The sequence below is a fragment of the Entelurus aequoreus genome, linkage group LG03 (genome assembly GCF_033978785.1).
Source record: "Entelurus aequoreus isolate RoL-2023_Sb linkage group LG03, RoL_Eaeq_v1.1, whole genome shotgun sequence".
Taxonomy (NCBI): domain Eukaryota; kingdom Metazoa; phylum Chordata; class Actinopteri; order Syngnathiformes; family Syngnathidae; genus Entelurus; species Entelurus aequoreus.
Window position 1 is genome coordinate 13,921,056 of NC_084733.1, and position 16,558 is coordinate 13,937,613.

At 40.1% G+C, this 16,558-nt stretch overlaps 2 gene segments (V, D, J or C); one reads left to right on the plus strand and one right to left on the minus strand.

The window, feature by feature from the left end:
* Positions 1–5,612: 5,612 nt before the first annotated feature.
* Positions 5,613–10,203, minus strand: LOC133644834 (Ig kappa chain V region 3381-like). The segment is given in 3 exon segments: positions 5,613–5,694; positions 9,783–10,080; positions 10,152–10,203. Coding segments are annotated over 3 exon segments (432 nt in total).
* Positions 10,204–10,283: 80 nt separating this feature from the next.
* On the plus strand, positions 10,284–16,473 carry LOC133644839 (Ig kappa-b4 chain C region-like). The segment is given in 3 exon segments: positions 10,284–10,320; positions 14,526–14,651; positions 16,145–16,473. Coding segments are annotated over 3 exon segments (492 nt in total).
* Positions 16,474–16,558: the final 85 nt, after the last annotated feature.

Consider the following 16,558-nt stretch of genomic DNA (forward strand, 5'->3'; position numbering starts at 1 on the left):
AATATCAAATTAAAACACATAGAAGCCAAAAGGGGTTTTTCTTTTTAAAAGACTAAATAAATCTATAATTTCTTTGACAAATATCATGTCAGTAATTCAATTCCTAAAGTGAAACTCATATCCTCATGAGAGCCAGCGTCCTCTGCAGTGGACGTTTGTTTCCCCCCCAAAATGTGTAACTGTGACAAAAGAACCTTGGGCCTATTCTATTTTCACTTTACATGCTCTCGTTAGGTTTTATCATCTCCAAACACAAAGTTCACTTCCACTTTCATGCTGATGATGTGCAGCTCTACTTGCTAAGTGACAGAAATGCACCAGATTCCCTCCATAGCCGTCTTGATGACTTTAAACAATGGCCGTCGCAGAACTTTCTGCATTTAAATGGGAGCAAAACAGAGTACATTGTTTTTACCCCGACAAAGGTGAAGCCATTTCTGCAGAGGGGGGACTTTGAAAAAGCCATTCATGCTTTCCTCAGCTCAAGACTGGACTAACTCAGTCACTCCACAAGTTCCAGTTGGTACAAAATGCAGCTGCTCACCTCCTCCCCAACGCTCCAAAACGTGCTCGCATCACCCCAGATCTCTTTTTCCTCTCCATTGGTCCATTTAAATAAATAAATGAGTAAATTAAAAATAATAATTGTAAAGGAATAGTTTTGAATTGCAAAAACAAATTGACAACAATTTTAATGAATGATAAGTTCTTTTTTTTAGAATTGTATTAACCAGGGGCGTCACTAGCTTTTAAGGACAGGGGGGCTTAGCCCCCAGGAGATGCACAGGATGCAAGCGAACGTAGCGCACGAGCACAAAACTTCACAAACGGCTAACAAAGACTTAGAAATGATTTATTGTTATTATTATTATTTCAGTGGGTTTATTTTCAATCTGTGTTCAGTACAACAACAAACATGGGTTTGCACAATAACATTTTGTTTACAGCATCAACAAGAAACAATGACTTGCATGATCTTCAAGATACACTGAAACACAATGAAAGTCATGGCATTAGCCTCTATGTTATTCATTCACAACATAGAGGCTAATGCCACCACTTTCGCTCACAATACTACAATTGTTTGTTCCCAAATATTTTGAAGTTGCACAGATTACATTTTGGACACATATGTGACTAAAATGGTTGTAAATTCAAGCCCTGGAAATATTACTTAATTACTTGAATTAAAGTAATATCTGGATCGGGATAATTTGGCTTATAGATAATATATATATATATATATATATATATATTATGGCAAGCCGTTAAGGGAATTAAATATATATGGAAGTCTGAATAGAAGTGAAACGTTTATATACAATGTAAATAAGAAAGACTTAGAGTCCGTCTGCTGATCTGAAAAAGAGCCAAAGCTGTCAAAGAGCTGAGGGACCATCTTCAAAGTGCAATGCTGGAACAAATAATGCAAACAATAAAATGTAACTTCCAGGGCTTGAGATTAACGTAGTCCCGTCGTCCTGGGGACGGTAAAAAAAAATGCACGGGACGAAATGAAATGCTCCTCGGGACGATGGCTTTTAACCATTTTTTTTCTTTTTCTTTTTATGTATTTATTCATTTTGCATTTTATAATAAATGTCTTGGTTTTTCCACCCTCTGAAAATCCTATGAAATGTTTAACAAGCTATCATTTAATAATACAACAGCTATTAATGTAACAATACAATAAAATAAATATATTTAATGATGTTTTTTTCATTATTTTAAAAATAGGCTAATGTATATTACTTTATATAGATTCTAAAAGAAACACAAAACTTAAAAACTAAATTATTTACAATTGCAGACACAAGGTTTCGTGCAGCTTCACTCATTGTAAAGAAAGACGGAAGTCCACGCAGGAGAAAAATGACTACAAAGATGGTGTCTGGGTTTTCTTATATATATATATATATATACTGTGTATATATATATACACATGTGAAAGACTTAAAGGTATACTAGAGGATGTTGTGGATCATGTTGACTATTGGTCCTCCTAATCGTCAATCATTCTGGTGATGTTACGTAAGGACATACATATATGTATATATTTTTCAAATAAAACAAATGGCTTATCGATAAGCCATTTTTTATTTATTTATTTATTACAACGCCAAAATAGGCCTCACAACGCCAATGGTTGTAATTCTGTAGCACTTTGAGATTTGGAATCAAATGTAAAGTAGATTACAAATACAATCTATTATATAAATAAATAATATATATAGAAATATATATATATATATATATATATATATATATATATATATATATATATATATATATATATATATATATATATATATATATATATATATATATATATATATATATATATATATATATATATATATATATATATATATATATATATGTCCTTACGTAACATCACCAGAATGATTGACATTTAGGAGGACCAATAGTCAACATGATCCACCCAGAAATAAATAAAACAAATGGCTTATCGATAAGCCATTTAAAAAAAAAAAATTGTTTTAAGCAAGCAAGGTCGCAGAGAAAATGCGGACTGGATTTTGAGTGATGTGGGCATTTTCTATATGAACAAGTGGAATGGATTGGATACCGACACACCAAACTGAGTGAATAATGACAGGTTATATGATTATTTTATTTGAACTCATATTCGGGCCACTTTATAATGAATATGTCGGCATGTATTTGTAAAAATAACACCTAATTATTTAGGGGGGTTTAAGAATATTTTAGGGGGGCTTGAGCCCCCCTAAAATAGGCCTAACAACGCCAATGGTATTAACAAATGGTCATGAAATAGAGAAAAAAAACAAAAAAACAATTCATTAAATAAAATGGTGATAAAAATGTATAAAAATGTTTGAAAATGTTTAAAACATCAAATTAAAAGTCAAAGAAGCCAAAAGGGGGTTAAAGTAATTTCAACTGAATGCTAAAAATGAAAGAAAAATACATAATGTTTAAAAGACAAAAAAAATCTACTATAATTTCTTTGACAAATGTCATTTATGTCAGTAATTCAATTCCTAAAGTGAAACTCATATCCTCATGAGAGCCAGCGTCCTCTGCAGTGGACGTTTGTTTTCCCCAAAACGTGTAACTGTGACAAAAGAAATAGAGCGGAAGCAAATGTCCACTGCAGAGGACGCTGGCTCCCAATAGAATATTCCATAGATTCACTTCACATAGAGTGACATTTATTCATCATTTTGAAGATCATACAAACAAATTCAGTCCTTGACAAAATGTGAAACATGGTTAAATTGTCAAGGTGTGTTGTTGACGAACCCCAAGATGCAGAGATGGCGGCAGGCTTGGTACAAGAAAACATGGTTTTAATGTTCAAAAATAAGAAAAGGAAAACACGAACCAGAAACCAGGAAGCAGGAACAGGAGTCAGGATCCAGGGAATAGCTTAACGCACACAGCTAGCAACGACAGCAAACAACGACACAACAATACTCCAACACCGAGTGGAGGACAAAGCAGGTTTAAATAGTAGCTGGCTGATTGACACCAGGTTCGGCCCGGTGCCAATCAGCCACAGTTGAGGGGAAAAAGCACTCAGGGAGACAATCAGGAAATAACCAAAATAAGAGTGCTGACAGGAAACAAAGATAAACGCAGAGGAAAAACTAAGACATAGTCAAACTGTCAGGGACAAGCCTGACAGTAGCCCCCCTTCCCATAACGGATACCAGACGTTCTAGAAAACCCACCCCAAAAAAAACAAAACAGTTTAAAGTCATGGGAGGGTGGAGGGAGGACAAGGAGGTGGGCCGCCAGGCCAAGTGTCCCCGCAACCAGCGGGTAAGAGTCAGTTGGCGACGGCGAGTTGAACGCCGCTGCAATTGGCGAGGCGGTCGCCCATGAAACGACCACATCTGTGGCCGACAAGAGGTTGGTGGCGCCCTCTGCTGGCCCACCGGAGACGATGGTGGCACCCTCTGCTGGCCCACCGGAGAGGATGGTGGCACCCTCTGCTGGCCCACCGGAGATGATGGCGGCGTCTGTTTCAGACCCACCGGAGATGATGGCGGCGTCTGTTTCAGACCCACCGGAGATGATGGCGGCGTCTGTTTCATATCCTCATGAGAGCCAGCGTCCTCTGCAGTGGACGTTTGTTTCCCCCCCAAAATGTGTAACTGTGACAAAAGAATCTTGGGCCTATTCTATTTTCACTTTACATGCTCTCGTTAGGTTTTATCATCTCCAAACACAAAGTTCACTTCCACTTTCATGCTGATGATGTGCAGCTCTACTTGCGTCTGTTTCAGACCCACCGGAGATGATGGCAGCGTCTGCTGGCCCACCGGACTGCATGGTGGCGGCGTCTGCTGGCCCACCGGACTGCATGGTGGCGGCGTCTGCTGGCCCACCGGACTGCATGGTGGCGGCGTCTGCTGGCCCACCGGACTGCATGGTGGCGGCGTCTGCTGGCCCACCGGACTGCATGGTGGCGGCGTCTGCTGGCCCACCGGAGTGCATGGTGGTGTCTGTAGCAGCCCCACTGGGTTGGGAAGTAGCTGTGCCTCCCCAGCTGCACAGCTACTCATAGCCCCCCCCCCCCTCAGGGGACGGATCCCAGACGTCACCAGATAGGCCCACAGACGACAGGGGTGGGTGGGAGAGGGGTTGGAATGAGGCCAAACTTTTCTTTAATTTAGCCATTAATTCCAAAGCTTTGTTAAGCCTCTCTGCCATGGACATCTCTGTGAGGTTCGAATTTGGTTGGAGTATTCTGTCAAGGTGTGTTGTTGACGAACCCCAAGATGCAGAGATGGCGGCAGGCTTGGTACAAGAAAACATGGTTATAATGTGTTGGATCCACTGTGGACTGGACTTTCACAATGTTATGTCAGACCCACTCGACATCCATTGCTTTCGGTCTCCCCTAGAGGGGGGGGGGTTACCCACATATGCGGTCCTCTCCAAGGTTTCTCATAGTCATTCACCGACGTCCCACTGGGGTGAGTTTTTCCTTGCCCGTATGTGGGCTCTGTACCTAGGATGTCGTTGTGGCTTGTACAGCCCTTTGAGACACTTTTGATTTAGGGCTATATAAATAAACATTGATTGATTGAATGTTCAAAAATAAGAAAAGGAAAACACAAACCAGAAACCAGGAAGCAGGAACAGGAGTCAGGATCCAGGGAATAGTTTAACGCACACAGCTAGCAACGACAGCAAACAACGACACGACAATACTCCAACACCGAGTGGAGGACAAAGCAGGTTTAAATAGTAGCTGGCTGATTGACACCAGGTTCGGCCCGGTGCCAATCAGCCACAGCTGAGGGGAAAAAGCACTCAGGGAGACAATCAGGAAATAACCAAAATAAGAGTGCTGACAGGAAACAAAGACAAACGCAGAGGAAAAACTAAGACATAGTCAAACTGTCAGGGACAAGCCTGACATAAATATTTCAATGACTGCTTGACTATGGAGGTTCATTTGTGTCTTTATTCCCAAGTGTGGACTGATTTTTTTCCCCCAATTATGATGAAAATTTAATTTTAAAAAATGTGTGAGAAAATCTGTGTGTTGAAAAATTCAATTTGCTAAAATTCAGTGTTTAAAAACTCAATGGAGAAATATTAATTGCTTAGAATCACATCTCTCTTTTCTGTCCGAGGTCATGGAAAAACTTGTCCTCGCACATCTTCAGCCGTATCTGTCCCTCCTCCCCAATGCTGCAAAACGTGCTCATATCACCCCAGATCTCCTTTTTTCTCTCCATTGGCCCCCAGTATGTTTTAGAACAGTGTTTGTTAACCCATTGTTAGGTCGCGAGCACTTCGTAGAGGTCCGCCAAAAGTATCTCTTTCTCAGCTGTGGTCCTTATGGGCCGTGTCGGTACTCAGTTCTAATACACTTTTCCACCACTTGTGGCAGTATTGAATATATCAAACAAACAGAAGAGGTCTGGAGATCACAGAGAACTTTATTTAAAGGGGAACTGCACTTTTTTATTTATTTTGCCTATCGTTCACAATCATTATGAAAGACATGACGACTGATTTTTTTTTATGTCTTCTAATTATTAATTAAATCTTCTAATGATTAATTAAACATAAATAAAAGTCCGCTCACACTGGAGCCAATGGGAGCTCCACTATTTTGAAAATAAAAAACAATAAATAACCATTGAAAAAACGCCAACAAAACTTGATTGACATTTCGTGACTTGAATATTAACCAAGTATTAGTGATATTGTTATTAAGAGCGCTAACGCAGATGAACCATTCATAGCAGCGCTGTAATCACTACCGTGTGTGACTATGTTTACATCATCAAGTGGTCTGCTGCTTCCTCGCTTCCCTGCTCCCTGGAAGTTCATTGTAGATCATAAATCATGCATCTCACCTGGACAGACGAAGTCTGAGGAGGTATTCTGACAAAGGAGGATGATGAGTCATTCTTACCCCCAAGTTATGAAAATAGGGGTTCGTGAAGGCCGACATGGTCGTAACGTTTTTCACTGAATAAACTATTTTTTAGATATTTACTTTTCATAAATAATTATATATATTTGTGTTTTTCACAAATGTGAATGTATTTAGATACATATTATCAATAATCATCCATTTATCTATTTTCTACCCCTTGTCCCTCTCGGGGTCACGGGGGGCTGGAGCCTATCCTAGCCAATAATCAGTTTCATGTATTAATTGATCCATTTGTTCTGTGTTCTGGAGTTAATTTATGTAAAGTTTAGGAGTAAGAGCTACACCTACTTTAATGACCAATTTAATATAAAACCCAATTTTATACAAGATGTGTTAGTTGGGGGTCCTCACTCCATCTTTATTTCAGTTTGGGGGTCCTTGGCTTGGAAAACTTTGGCATAAAGTGTTTACGGGATGGGCCGGCCCTGAGTGTTAGTGTGACTTCTTCTTCCCTCATTTCAACTTTTTCTTACAAGCCAATCAACTTGTTCAGATTGACGCTGGTTCTGCTTGGTGATCTTTGTTCAGTGGACCAGTCATCATCATCTTCCACTTTCACTTCCCTCAAACCAAAGGAGGTTTTTGTACAGCTCTCAATCACCGTGTATACCAGAGGTGGGACCAAGTCATTGCTTTGCAAGTCACAAGTAAGTCTCAAGTCTTTGCCCTCAAGTCTCGAGTCAAGTCCCGAGTCAAGACAGGCAAGTCCCGAGTCAAGTCCAAAGTCAAGACTGGAAAGTCTCAAGTCAAGTCACAAGTCCTGCATTTTGAGTTTCGAGTCCTTTCAAGTCCTTTTAACCGCAGACTAATATTTTTACACAGATTGTGTATGCTTTTAAAACGCTGTATTTATTTATTAAAACAAGTGCATTTGAAATAGCAAGAAAAAAAATAGTACTGACATTGCAATTCATAATAGCACTATTAACCAGTCATTTTAATAGTTTAAACAATTTTAAACATTTAACGTATTCCTTTACAGAATAAACACATTTGCAAAAACAAGTGCAACTGTCCTTATTTGTACAAAAGTGTTAACATTGTATTTCCATGGCATATTGCATTGTAACTAGTTCCACAGCAGTTTCTATTCTGTTCTTACCTTATCTCATTGATCTCATCTCATACTGTATGTGTGTTTATGTGTGCGTACACATGAAAAACATAACAAATACATGAACATAACAATGAACACAGTTGTACTTTTTAGATGTCAGGGCCCTATGCAATATGTACACATATTCTTAATATAGTATACATTTTAACTGACCTTTATTTGACTGTTTGTCTTTTTGTAGGTGGCTAAAATATGCGGTGCTGCTGACCGCCGTCTAACGTTATGTTACTGTGTGTGATACATTGACTAACGTAACGTTATGTTTAGGTACCTCATGCAACCCTGCTTAAAAAAAGCACTTGATAAAAAGTATGAATAAGGTAGCAAACTGCAGTGGACGCAACATATTGCCGTGTTTGCAATGACGTTATAACCATAGACATCTTATAAGTAGACGCAGTATTGGTTGCTGTGACGCGAGCAATTTGCATCTTGAAGTGGTGATGAGGAGCCGGCGAGCAGCCTAAACTGACAGTTGACAGGTAGAAAACAAAGATGGTGTTCAGCGTTTTCCTGCTCAAATGAGCGGACTGTTGAAAATAGGAATCGGGGGATTACTTTTCACAAGTAAGATTTAACATTAATGTACTATTGGTTGTATTTTATGACAATAACATTACCACAGAGTTGAGAAGGAGCAAAGATCTTCAATATTTGTATGTGAAAATCACAAATAAATCTTCTGGGGGAGGATGACGCCCCTACAGGGGTTTGGTTTACAAACTTTCAGCCCCACCTAAAACAAAATTCACCAGCCGCCACTGATTATGGTGCATTCTCATTTTAGGCAAAATATAAGACAATACTTTCTTAACAGTATAATTGTAACCAGGAATAAGTCTTCAAGTAACAATATTCAAATACTAACATTGTTGGGTAAGACAGCATTTGGTTTTATTCTGAATCCAGTGAAACAGATTGGTGGTTTTAGCTGATATAAAGACTTTCAGGTGTTTATATATGTTCAAGTATTTGGCAGACGCTTTTATCCAAAGCGAAATACATACAAAATACATATATAACAATCACTGTAAACATGATCATTTAAGGGAAGAATGTAATAGAAAATATCAATACAAAGTGTCAAGACAGAATATACGGTCTATAAGATATATAGATATCTAATGTATTCATACATTGTTTATGTAGGATATACGCATGTATATATAACGTAATCATATTGTTTCTTCAACTTGAAAATAGCTGACCGTTTTTTTCCCCCTTCTCTGGGATTATATTCCCAGTTTTGATCTCGGACGTCTGGTCACTTATAGAATATAAGAATATTATATTACTGTTAAGCAAACTATGAATAATAAAACATGTGTCCTTTATCATAGCTACACGTATGACAAAAAAGCGCGTGGAAATCAGTGGTATTCAGTGAGGTAAGATTAATTAAATGCGCTGACAGTTCATTGCTCCTGACAAATGAATTGCACTGAGTGGAGCGGATCACCACTCCAAGATGGCGGCCCCGCGTCTCGTCTGCGCCAGTAGGCAGTAGCCCTCGATGCTGCGTCTACTTATAAGATGTCTATGGTTATAACGTTAGCAGTGAGTTTACAGCCTCACTGATTTAACTACACAGCAAATAAAAGTCATGTTACTTAGCCAATAAACGTTATCTTACATTCAAAACTTACCCTTCTTTGTGCAACTTCAAATGTCGAACGAAGTTGGAAGTTGTTGCGTCTCCGTCTGTAATATTCGAACTGCGTAATTTGCACACGGCAATTCGTTTTTTGTTGACCAAGTCGTAGTTTTTATACCCGAACGAAACCAACTTTGGTATAAATCTTTCTCACTGGCGCGTTGTTTGACAACTCTTGTTCGGTGGTTGTCCTGCAATTTGATTGGCTGAATGCTGTGTGATGAAAACAATGTAGATCTAATTTGATTGGCTGTTGTACTGAGAGCACACACGTTGACACGCAGCACACACGCTGATAGACAGACAGACACGTACAAAATGAAAGCTACGGAGCGCTCCCAAATAACTTTTTAAGCTTTACGTTTTGGGGAAAGTAGCAAGTCATGTCAAGTCAAAAGGCTCAAGTCCAAGTGAAGTCACAAGTCATTGATGTTAAAGTCTAAGTCGAGTTGCAAGTCTCTTTACATTTTGTCAAGTCGAGTCTAAAGTCATCAAATTCATGACTCGAGTCTGACTCGAGTCCAAGTCATGTGACTCGAGTCCACACCTCTGGTGTATACCTTCCAGATCCAAAACGGGCAAAAGAGTAGTAATCAGCGACATCTTCTGCCTGAACACCACTGATAGTCAGAGTGTAGTCAGAGCCAGATCGTGTGCCACTGAATCGAGATGGTGTTCCAGTAAAGCGACTTGATGCCTGATAGATCAGAAGTTTAGGAACCTGTCCAGGTTTCACTTGGTACCAACTGAGATCATAATCAATATTTGAACTCCCTTTGGCGCTGATGGTCACCGTCCCACCAAGACTGACATACTTGATTTTGTCCGTCTGGGTCAACAAATCCTGGGCGGAAGATCCTGAAAGGAGACGGCGATGATTACATCAACACTTTCCCTTTAGGGACGACTCAAAAGAGTCTTTGTCTCACCTTGAATCAGCAGAGCCGACTGGACGAGCAGAAGCACTGGTGCAGGCCACATCTTGATGCACTTTTCCAGCCCAGTGCGTGGAAAGAGTCCAGATTTATCAAGACGTGGCGGTGCGGCCAAGCGGAGCGCTCATGCAAATGAGCTCCGAGCGCACCTGTCTTTGTGAAAGTGAGAGGGAGGCGTGGGCAGGACCACTTCCTGTCCATGTTTGTGTTGCACATCTGCCTCAGACCCCTTCACTGACGCTCCACTTTCACCACAACTCCTCCAACTTGCTTTATGGAAAGTGTTCTATGATTCTTGGTCTTTTTACCTATGAGGGCTAAACTTCACCTTCATATCACCTTACATATGTTTTTTTTTAAAACAAACTATTTTCAACCAAATGAAGACAAGAATGAGCTTTTTAGTGCATGTTAACATACTGAGTGTGTATTTGTTGTCCTAACAGTGATCCGGCTGCAACTGTGACAACCACCCACCAGAGGGCGCCTGCCAGCAATAAAAATGCTGATACAGAAGTGATGCAGTGATATCGGGCCTCCGATAGCATTGCACCAAGACTGTGTCTGGACTTCGGACTAATGTTAGCATGCTAATATAAAAGATGTTGGCATACCTCCAAGATGGCACCGAGTATCAAATATAATGATTTGTAGGTTCAAACACTCAAAATTAGCGAAGGAGGCTAGCCAAAAACGTTAGCATGCTAACACTGGCATGCTAATATAAAATAGGTTAGCATACTTCCAAGATGGCGCCAAGTATCAAAAATCATGATATTTAGGTTAAAACATATCAAATTAGGTAAAAAGCTACCCTGAAACGTGAGCATGCTAACTTTATTATGCTATGCTAACTTTCAAGATGGTGCTGTCACGCCACATTTCTTCCCCCCTACAAAAACCTCCCCACCCCCCATTTACTTCCGGGGTCATGTTTCCTCTTACGTCATTGACAGCGATCGATAGCACTTCGGCTTTGACTGCCCGTCGCTGGAAGGATATTTCGTCTTTAAGAAATCGATTAACACGATAAAAAAATTCTCTATTCCTTCTCATTTCTCATTTGCAAATAATTTGTAAACAATAAAAAATCATTTTACATTGCAGTTTTTTGCCTCATTTTAAAGTCTTGAAGAAATACCCAAGGTTTTTCTTTATTTTTATGTTCTTATTCTAAATATTGTCGTTTGTCTGACCACGGGTCATCTGACTTCACTGAGGTACATATGTGCAGTGCAATTTACATTATGGACAAACAATTGGGCATATACTTATTATTAGGCAGCTTCAATTATACCTCAACTGATAATTGGCTCATTACGGAAAGTGACTTGACACGGAGGGCAAAGTTTATAATTGTAGAGAATTCAAAGTCATGTCAGGGTTATTATCGGGGATGTTGGCAATTATTTTTATTATTTGCTAAAAACTGCTCCTACTCACGTCTCAATATTGGGCTACCACGGACCAGCCGCGTACAGTAAAGGTATGTTCTTACTCGAAGTTAGAGTGAATCTCAGTAAATCGTGTTTGCCAACAATATCAACCTAAAACCCATCCATCTGAAAGAAAAATTAACCCTGAAGTAGTGTTGACCCGTGGAAAACGAATCAAAAATCGTTTAATTCTCCGTCCTGTACGGTAGTCAAATGTGCAATGAGTATTTGTTCACATATGCATTCCCAAAGTAACACGATTTATGGGAAACATGAGTGCTGATGTAAAAACAACGAATGAAACAAAACAAATTTAAGTTCACATAAATGTCATTTTAATTTAGTTCACTTACACAGAGAACTAAAAAAAACTGAATTTAACGAATAAATTTAGTTTTAATAAAGTTTGATAATGTTGATTTATAATGAATTAACTTATTGTACACTGCTATACATTTCCGCATATGTCCACGAGTCAAATGTGCATTCAGTCAGGAATATCCTCAAGTTAATTTGTCCGATTAATACAGACGTTTTGTTAACGCTATATTATAAAAAAAAATTAAAAATTTAAATTTTTTTTTTACAAACACAAGCTATGGGATGACGTAAGAGGAAACGTGACCCCGGAAGTAAATGGGGGAGGGGGAAGGGTTTTGTAGGGGGAAGAAATTTGGCGTGACAGTGCCAAGAATGCTAACGTTAGCATGCTAACACTTAGCACAGGGGTGTCAAAGTCAAATGGACGGAGGGCCAAATAAAAAATTTAGCTACAAGCCGAGGGCCGGACTGTTCGAATGTTCATTGAAAAATTTTTAAATGACGCATATAGTCTAGTGAACCTAATTGAACCTACTGAAAACCTAACAAATATATTCCAATATGATCAGATAAATAAAGCAATATTTTCTTATGGCTCTGTCAGTAATCTTTAATTTTCAACAGACACAAAAGACAAATTTCCTTTATATAAAAATCCCCATAACATGAACATTAAATGAAAGAAACCGGTATTCAAGGCACCATCAGTAGCCTATATTTTCTATTTTAGCAAAAGTGGGCTAAATTTACTTCAAAGAAAAAAACAATAATAGCAATTTTCTATCATCCACTCAACTGAAATATTTTTAAAATATAATTAAATTGAAATACAATAAAATAAAGTGCAAAAATCTATAAATCAAAAACAACACTTTGTTTAAGGAGAAGTAACATGCAGTGAAAACAAATATTAAACTTTAACTTTTAAACTTGAATTGAGTAAAAACTCTAAATATGTGATTGCACAGTAATGTTCACATTAAACCCCCCTCCTCCCTCCGTGGGAGGGAGGCGAGTTGGGTGCCCGAAACCCCCCGCTGGTTTCGGCCCGCCCCTTGGCGCGCGTGGCACGGCGGGCTCCGCGACCCGACGGCTGGCCCTCGTGGCTTGACGGCGGGCGCGTCCCGACGGGCCGCGCGTAGGGGTCAAACGCAGAAGTCTCAGGGCCTCGTGGTGAGGGGGTGGCCTGCGGGTTTCGGCCCGCTTGACTCCCCCGCTCCGCTTGGCGCGCGCGGCACATGACGGGTTCCGCCACCGACGCTCGGGCTGCAGCCCGACGGTGGTGCGGGCCCGGCGGTGACGCGCGGTTTGGGGAAACAAAGCAGAAGTCTCAGGGCCTCGGGGCCGGGTTTCGGCCCGCCCCCTTGGCGCGCATGGCACGGCGGGCTCCGCGACTGACGGCCGGGCTGCAGCCCTTCGGCCGGCAGGCGCGTCCCGGCGGGCCGCTCGCCCCCTTTCGGAACCTTGGACCGGCATCCGCTTGGTGCGTGTAAAAGATCTGCGGTCTGCGGGCCGGTTCTAATAATAAATCAAGATCATCCCAAGGGCCGTAAAAAACCTTCTCGCGGGCCGGATATGGCCCGCGGGCCTTGACTCTGACATATGTGACTTAGCATGTGTCATATACCAAGTTATATGACACTGGGGTAAACGGTTGCAAAATGAGCAAAACGTTAGCAGGTTAACATTTAAAAAAAATTCAGTTACATAAATTCAGTGTCAAATAAATGCTTTTATATTAAAGACACAAATTAAGCTCCTTAGTTCATGCTCTATTCAACAAATGAAGTGCAAAAACTTAATTTAAGCCTTTAATTGATCTTTTAGTTTGAATTGAACTCTTTAAATCAGTGAACTTACACAATATTGTCATTTATGGACATTTACTGTCAATAGCTTTTGTCAGGTTCAAACACTGATGACATCTATTAAACAGACAAAGAAGCAAGGAAATTAAACAGAGACAGGATTCAATTCAGCTCAATGAGGAGAAACGTGTAGACCTGTACCCTTGCACAGTGTCACCACGCTCTGACGAAAGCTTGCACGCCTCCTCTTTTATTTGGACTTTCCCTGATTACATGGCAACAGCTGTTTCTAAGGGGAGGGGGTCGTAAACAGCCGTCGCCCTTGGTCACAAAACAGTTCAAATAAAAGATGCCTGGAGCTTGCGTCAGGTCCTGCTTCCTCTCGGCTTTGTAGATCTCGTGTCAAGACAAGATCTTCCTGTGGATTACAATAGATCAAATAAACCGACACCTTCATGTGGCTTCTCATCCTACACAGTGGAGTTTTATAAGCCTTTTGCTTGGTAAGATCAAAGACAGCTTTTGTCCTCTGGCCGGGAACTCATGGCAACACAAAGTTTTGTGATAACTTAGATACAATTATTCTGACAGCTTTGTTGCCTGAAAATAAAGAAAATGAAGAGATTTGGGGGGAGCAGGAAAATCCCCAAAATGTGCTCCAGTTTTTCACTTTTCCTATCATATCTGTGTCAGACTTTGAACACACTGTGCTCAATTCCAATAGAATATTATTGTTATCCATGCATTTTCAAATGTACTGTATCACAACAAAACGCTGGTTCTGCTTGGTGATCTTTGTTCAGTGGACCAGTCATCATCATCTTCCACTTTCACTTCCCTCAAACCAAAGGAGGTTTTTGTACGAGCGCCTCACAACCTTGCATCACTGTGGTGGAGTTTCGGCGAAGGGACCAAACTGGTCATCGGCTGTGAGTACCAGATGTGTCCTTGTTTTTCACTCTGTGTGACAAAAGCAGGATTTTATTGTGTGGAATTTGGAATTAGAATGTGATGTCAATCTAGGAGCAGCTAACAACATGAGAGTCTGGTTGTCATGGTGACTATCATGTGATTGTTGTCTATTTCATGTCACCATGTGATTTCTTTCTGACATAATTATCAAACATTTCAACACGTCAGGCGAAGAGAAGTAGGAAGAAGCCCAGCTTATTTCATCCTTCTCCTTCTGTGTGCTACTAATAGCTTTTGTAACAATAGAAAGATGGATTATGTAAAGAAGGGAGATAAAGGAAGGAGGAAAAAAAGTGTAAAAATATTCAAATAAATCTTAAAGATAAAATAAAATAACTAAAATAAATATACAATAAAATAATTAATAATTTATGAATATTTGTGTTTGCAAGTGAGCGAGTGCCACATACTGAAAAATTAAAGGAGGTTGTTTTTTTTAAAATACTTTTTAATCCAAAAAATGATGAATCTAATGCAGGGGTGTCAAATGTAAGGTTTTATTTGGCCCGAGGGACGAGTTTGCTAAGTATAAAAATGTGCAGACATTTTTGAATGAAAGAAACTGCTGTTCTAAATGTGTCCACTAAATGTCTCAATAGCAAGATTTGTAGTGATGCTACTTATGTAAAAAAAAAAAATAAACCACAAGATGTTAGTGCACCAGTTGAGTAAAATGATCAAACTACATAAACAAAATCTTGTAGTTTGATTTTGATATTATTTTTTCATCTTGATAGATTGAAAATTAACACCAACGAGTTGACTGATGAACATTATCACATAATTTATTCAGAAAGTATAAATAACAACAAATAAAGATAGAATACAATTAACCGCAACATGTAAGTGTAAAAAAAATGCAACAACATTAGGATTTGTACATTTCCAGAATGTGCTTGTTCTGTTTTTAAACAAAGAAAATAATCTGAAATTGTCTTTATTTAATTTTTTGTTTTTTTTTTTGTTTTACCAGTCCGGCTCACTTGGGAGTAGATTTTTCTCCATGTGGCCCCCGATCTAAAATGAGTTTGGCACCCCTGCTCTAATCCAATATGCTAATAAATTATGTTTTTATTAGTGCTGTCAAAATGATTATTATTTAAATAAGATTATTCTGACTTTTAAATTTGGATTATTCGTGATTAATCACAGTAAAATACTCGCTTGCGTAATTCAAATAAACTATTAAAAAAGAGTCCAAAATTTCAACACAAATGCAGTTTTAATGTCAGAATGTCAAACAGGAAAAAATGTTGACATTTTTGACTTAAACGCACCTCATTTATTTACACAAAACTTTCTGAGAGTTTTATTTGAAGTTTATTTGGAAGATAAATGTGGCAGTCGGAGTCTCCTCACTCATCTTTGCACTAGCAGGAGGTGTTGTCATGTTGATTGACAGCTTTAAAGTGTGACATATTCTCTCTCTCCTCCCCCTCCCCCCTCCTAGCGGGTGAGGTGCGGCCCCCCACGCTGACCATCTTCCCCCCCTCCAAAGAGCAGCTGCAGACTGGCAGTGCCACGGCGGTGTGCGTGGCCAGCGGAGGCTCGCCTCAGGCCTGGACCCTGGGCTGGAAGGTGGGGGGCAGCAGCAGCACCTCGGGGGTGTCACACAGCTCGGACGAGGCCACCGGCGACGGCCGCTACAGCTGGACCAGCACCCTGAGCCTCCCCGCCGACCGCTGGAGCACGGCCGGCTCGGTGAGCTGCGAGGCCACCATGCAGGGTCAGAACCCCGTGACCCAAACCCTGATGGACCCGGGCCGCTGCTCAGAGTAGAAGCTGAGACGCCCATTCTTCTTTTTATTGCTTCCTGTTTCTTACTGCTTGATGCCGGAGAACTTGGCGCAGAACCTCAACATTT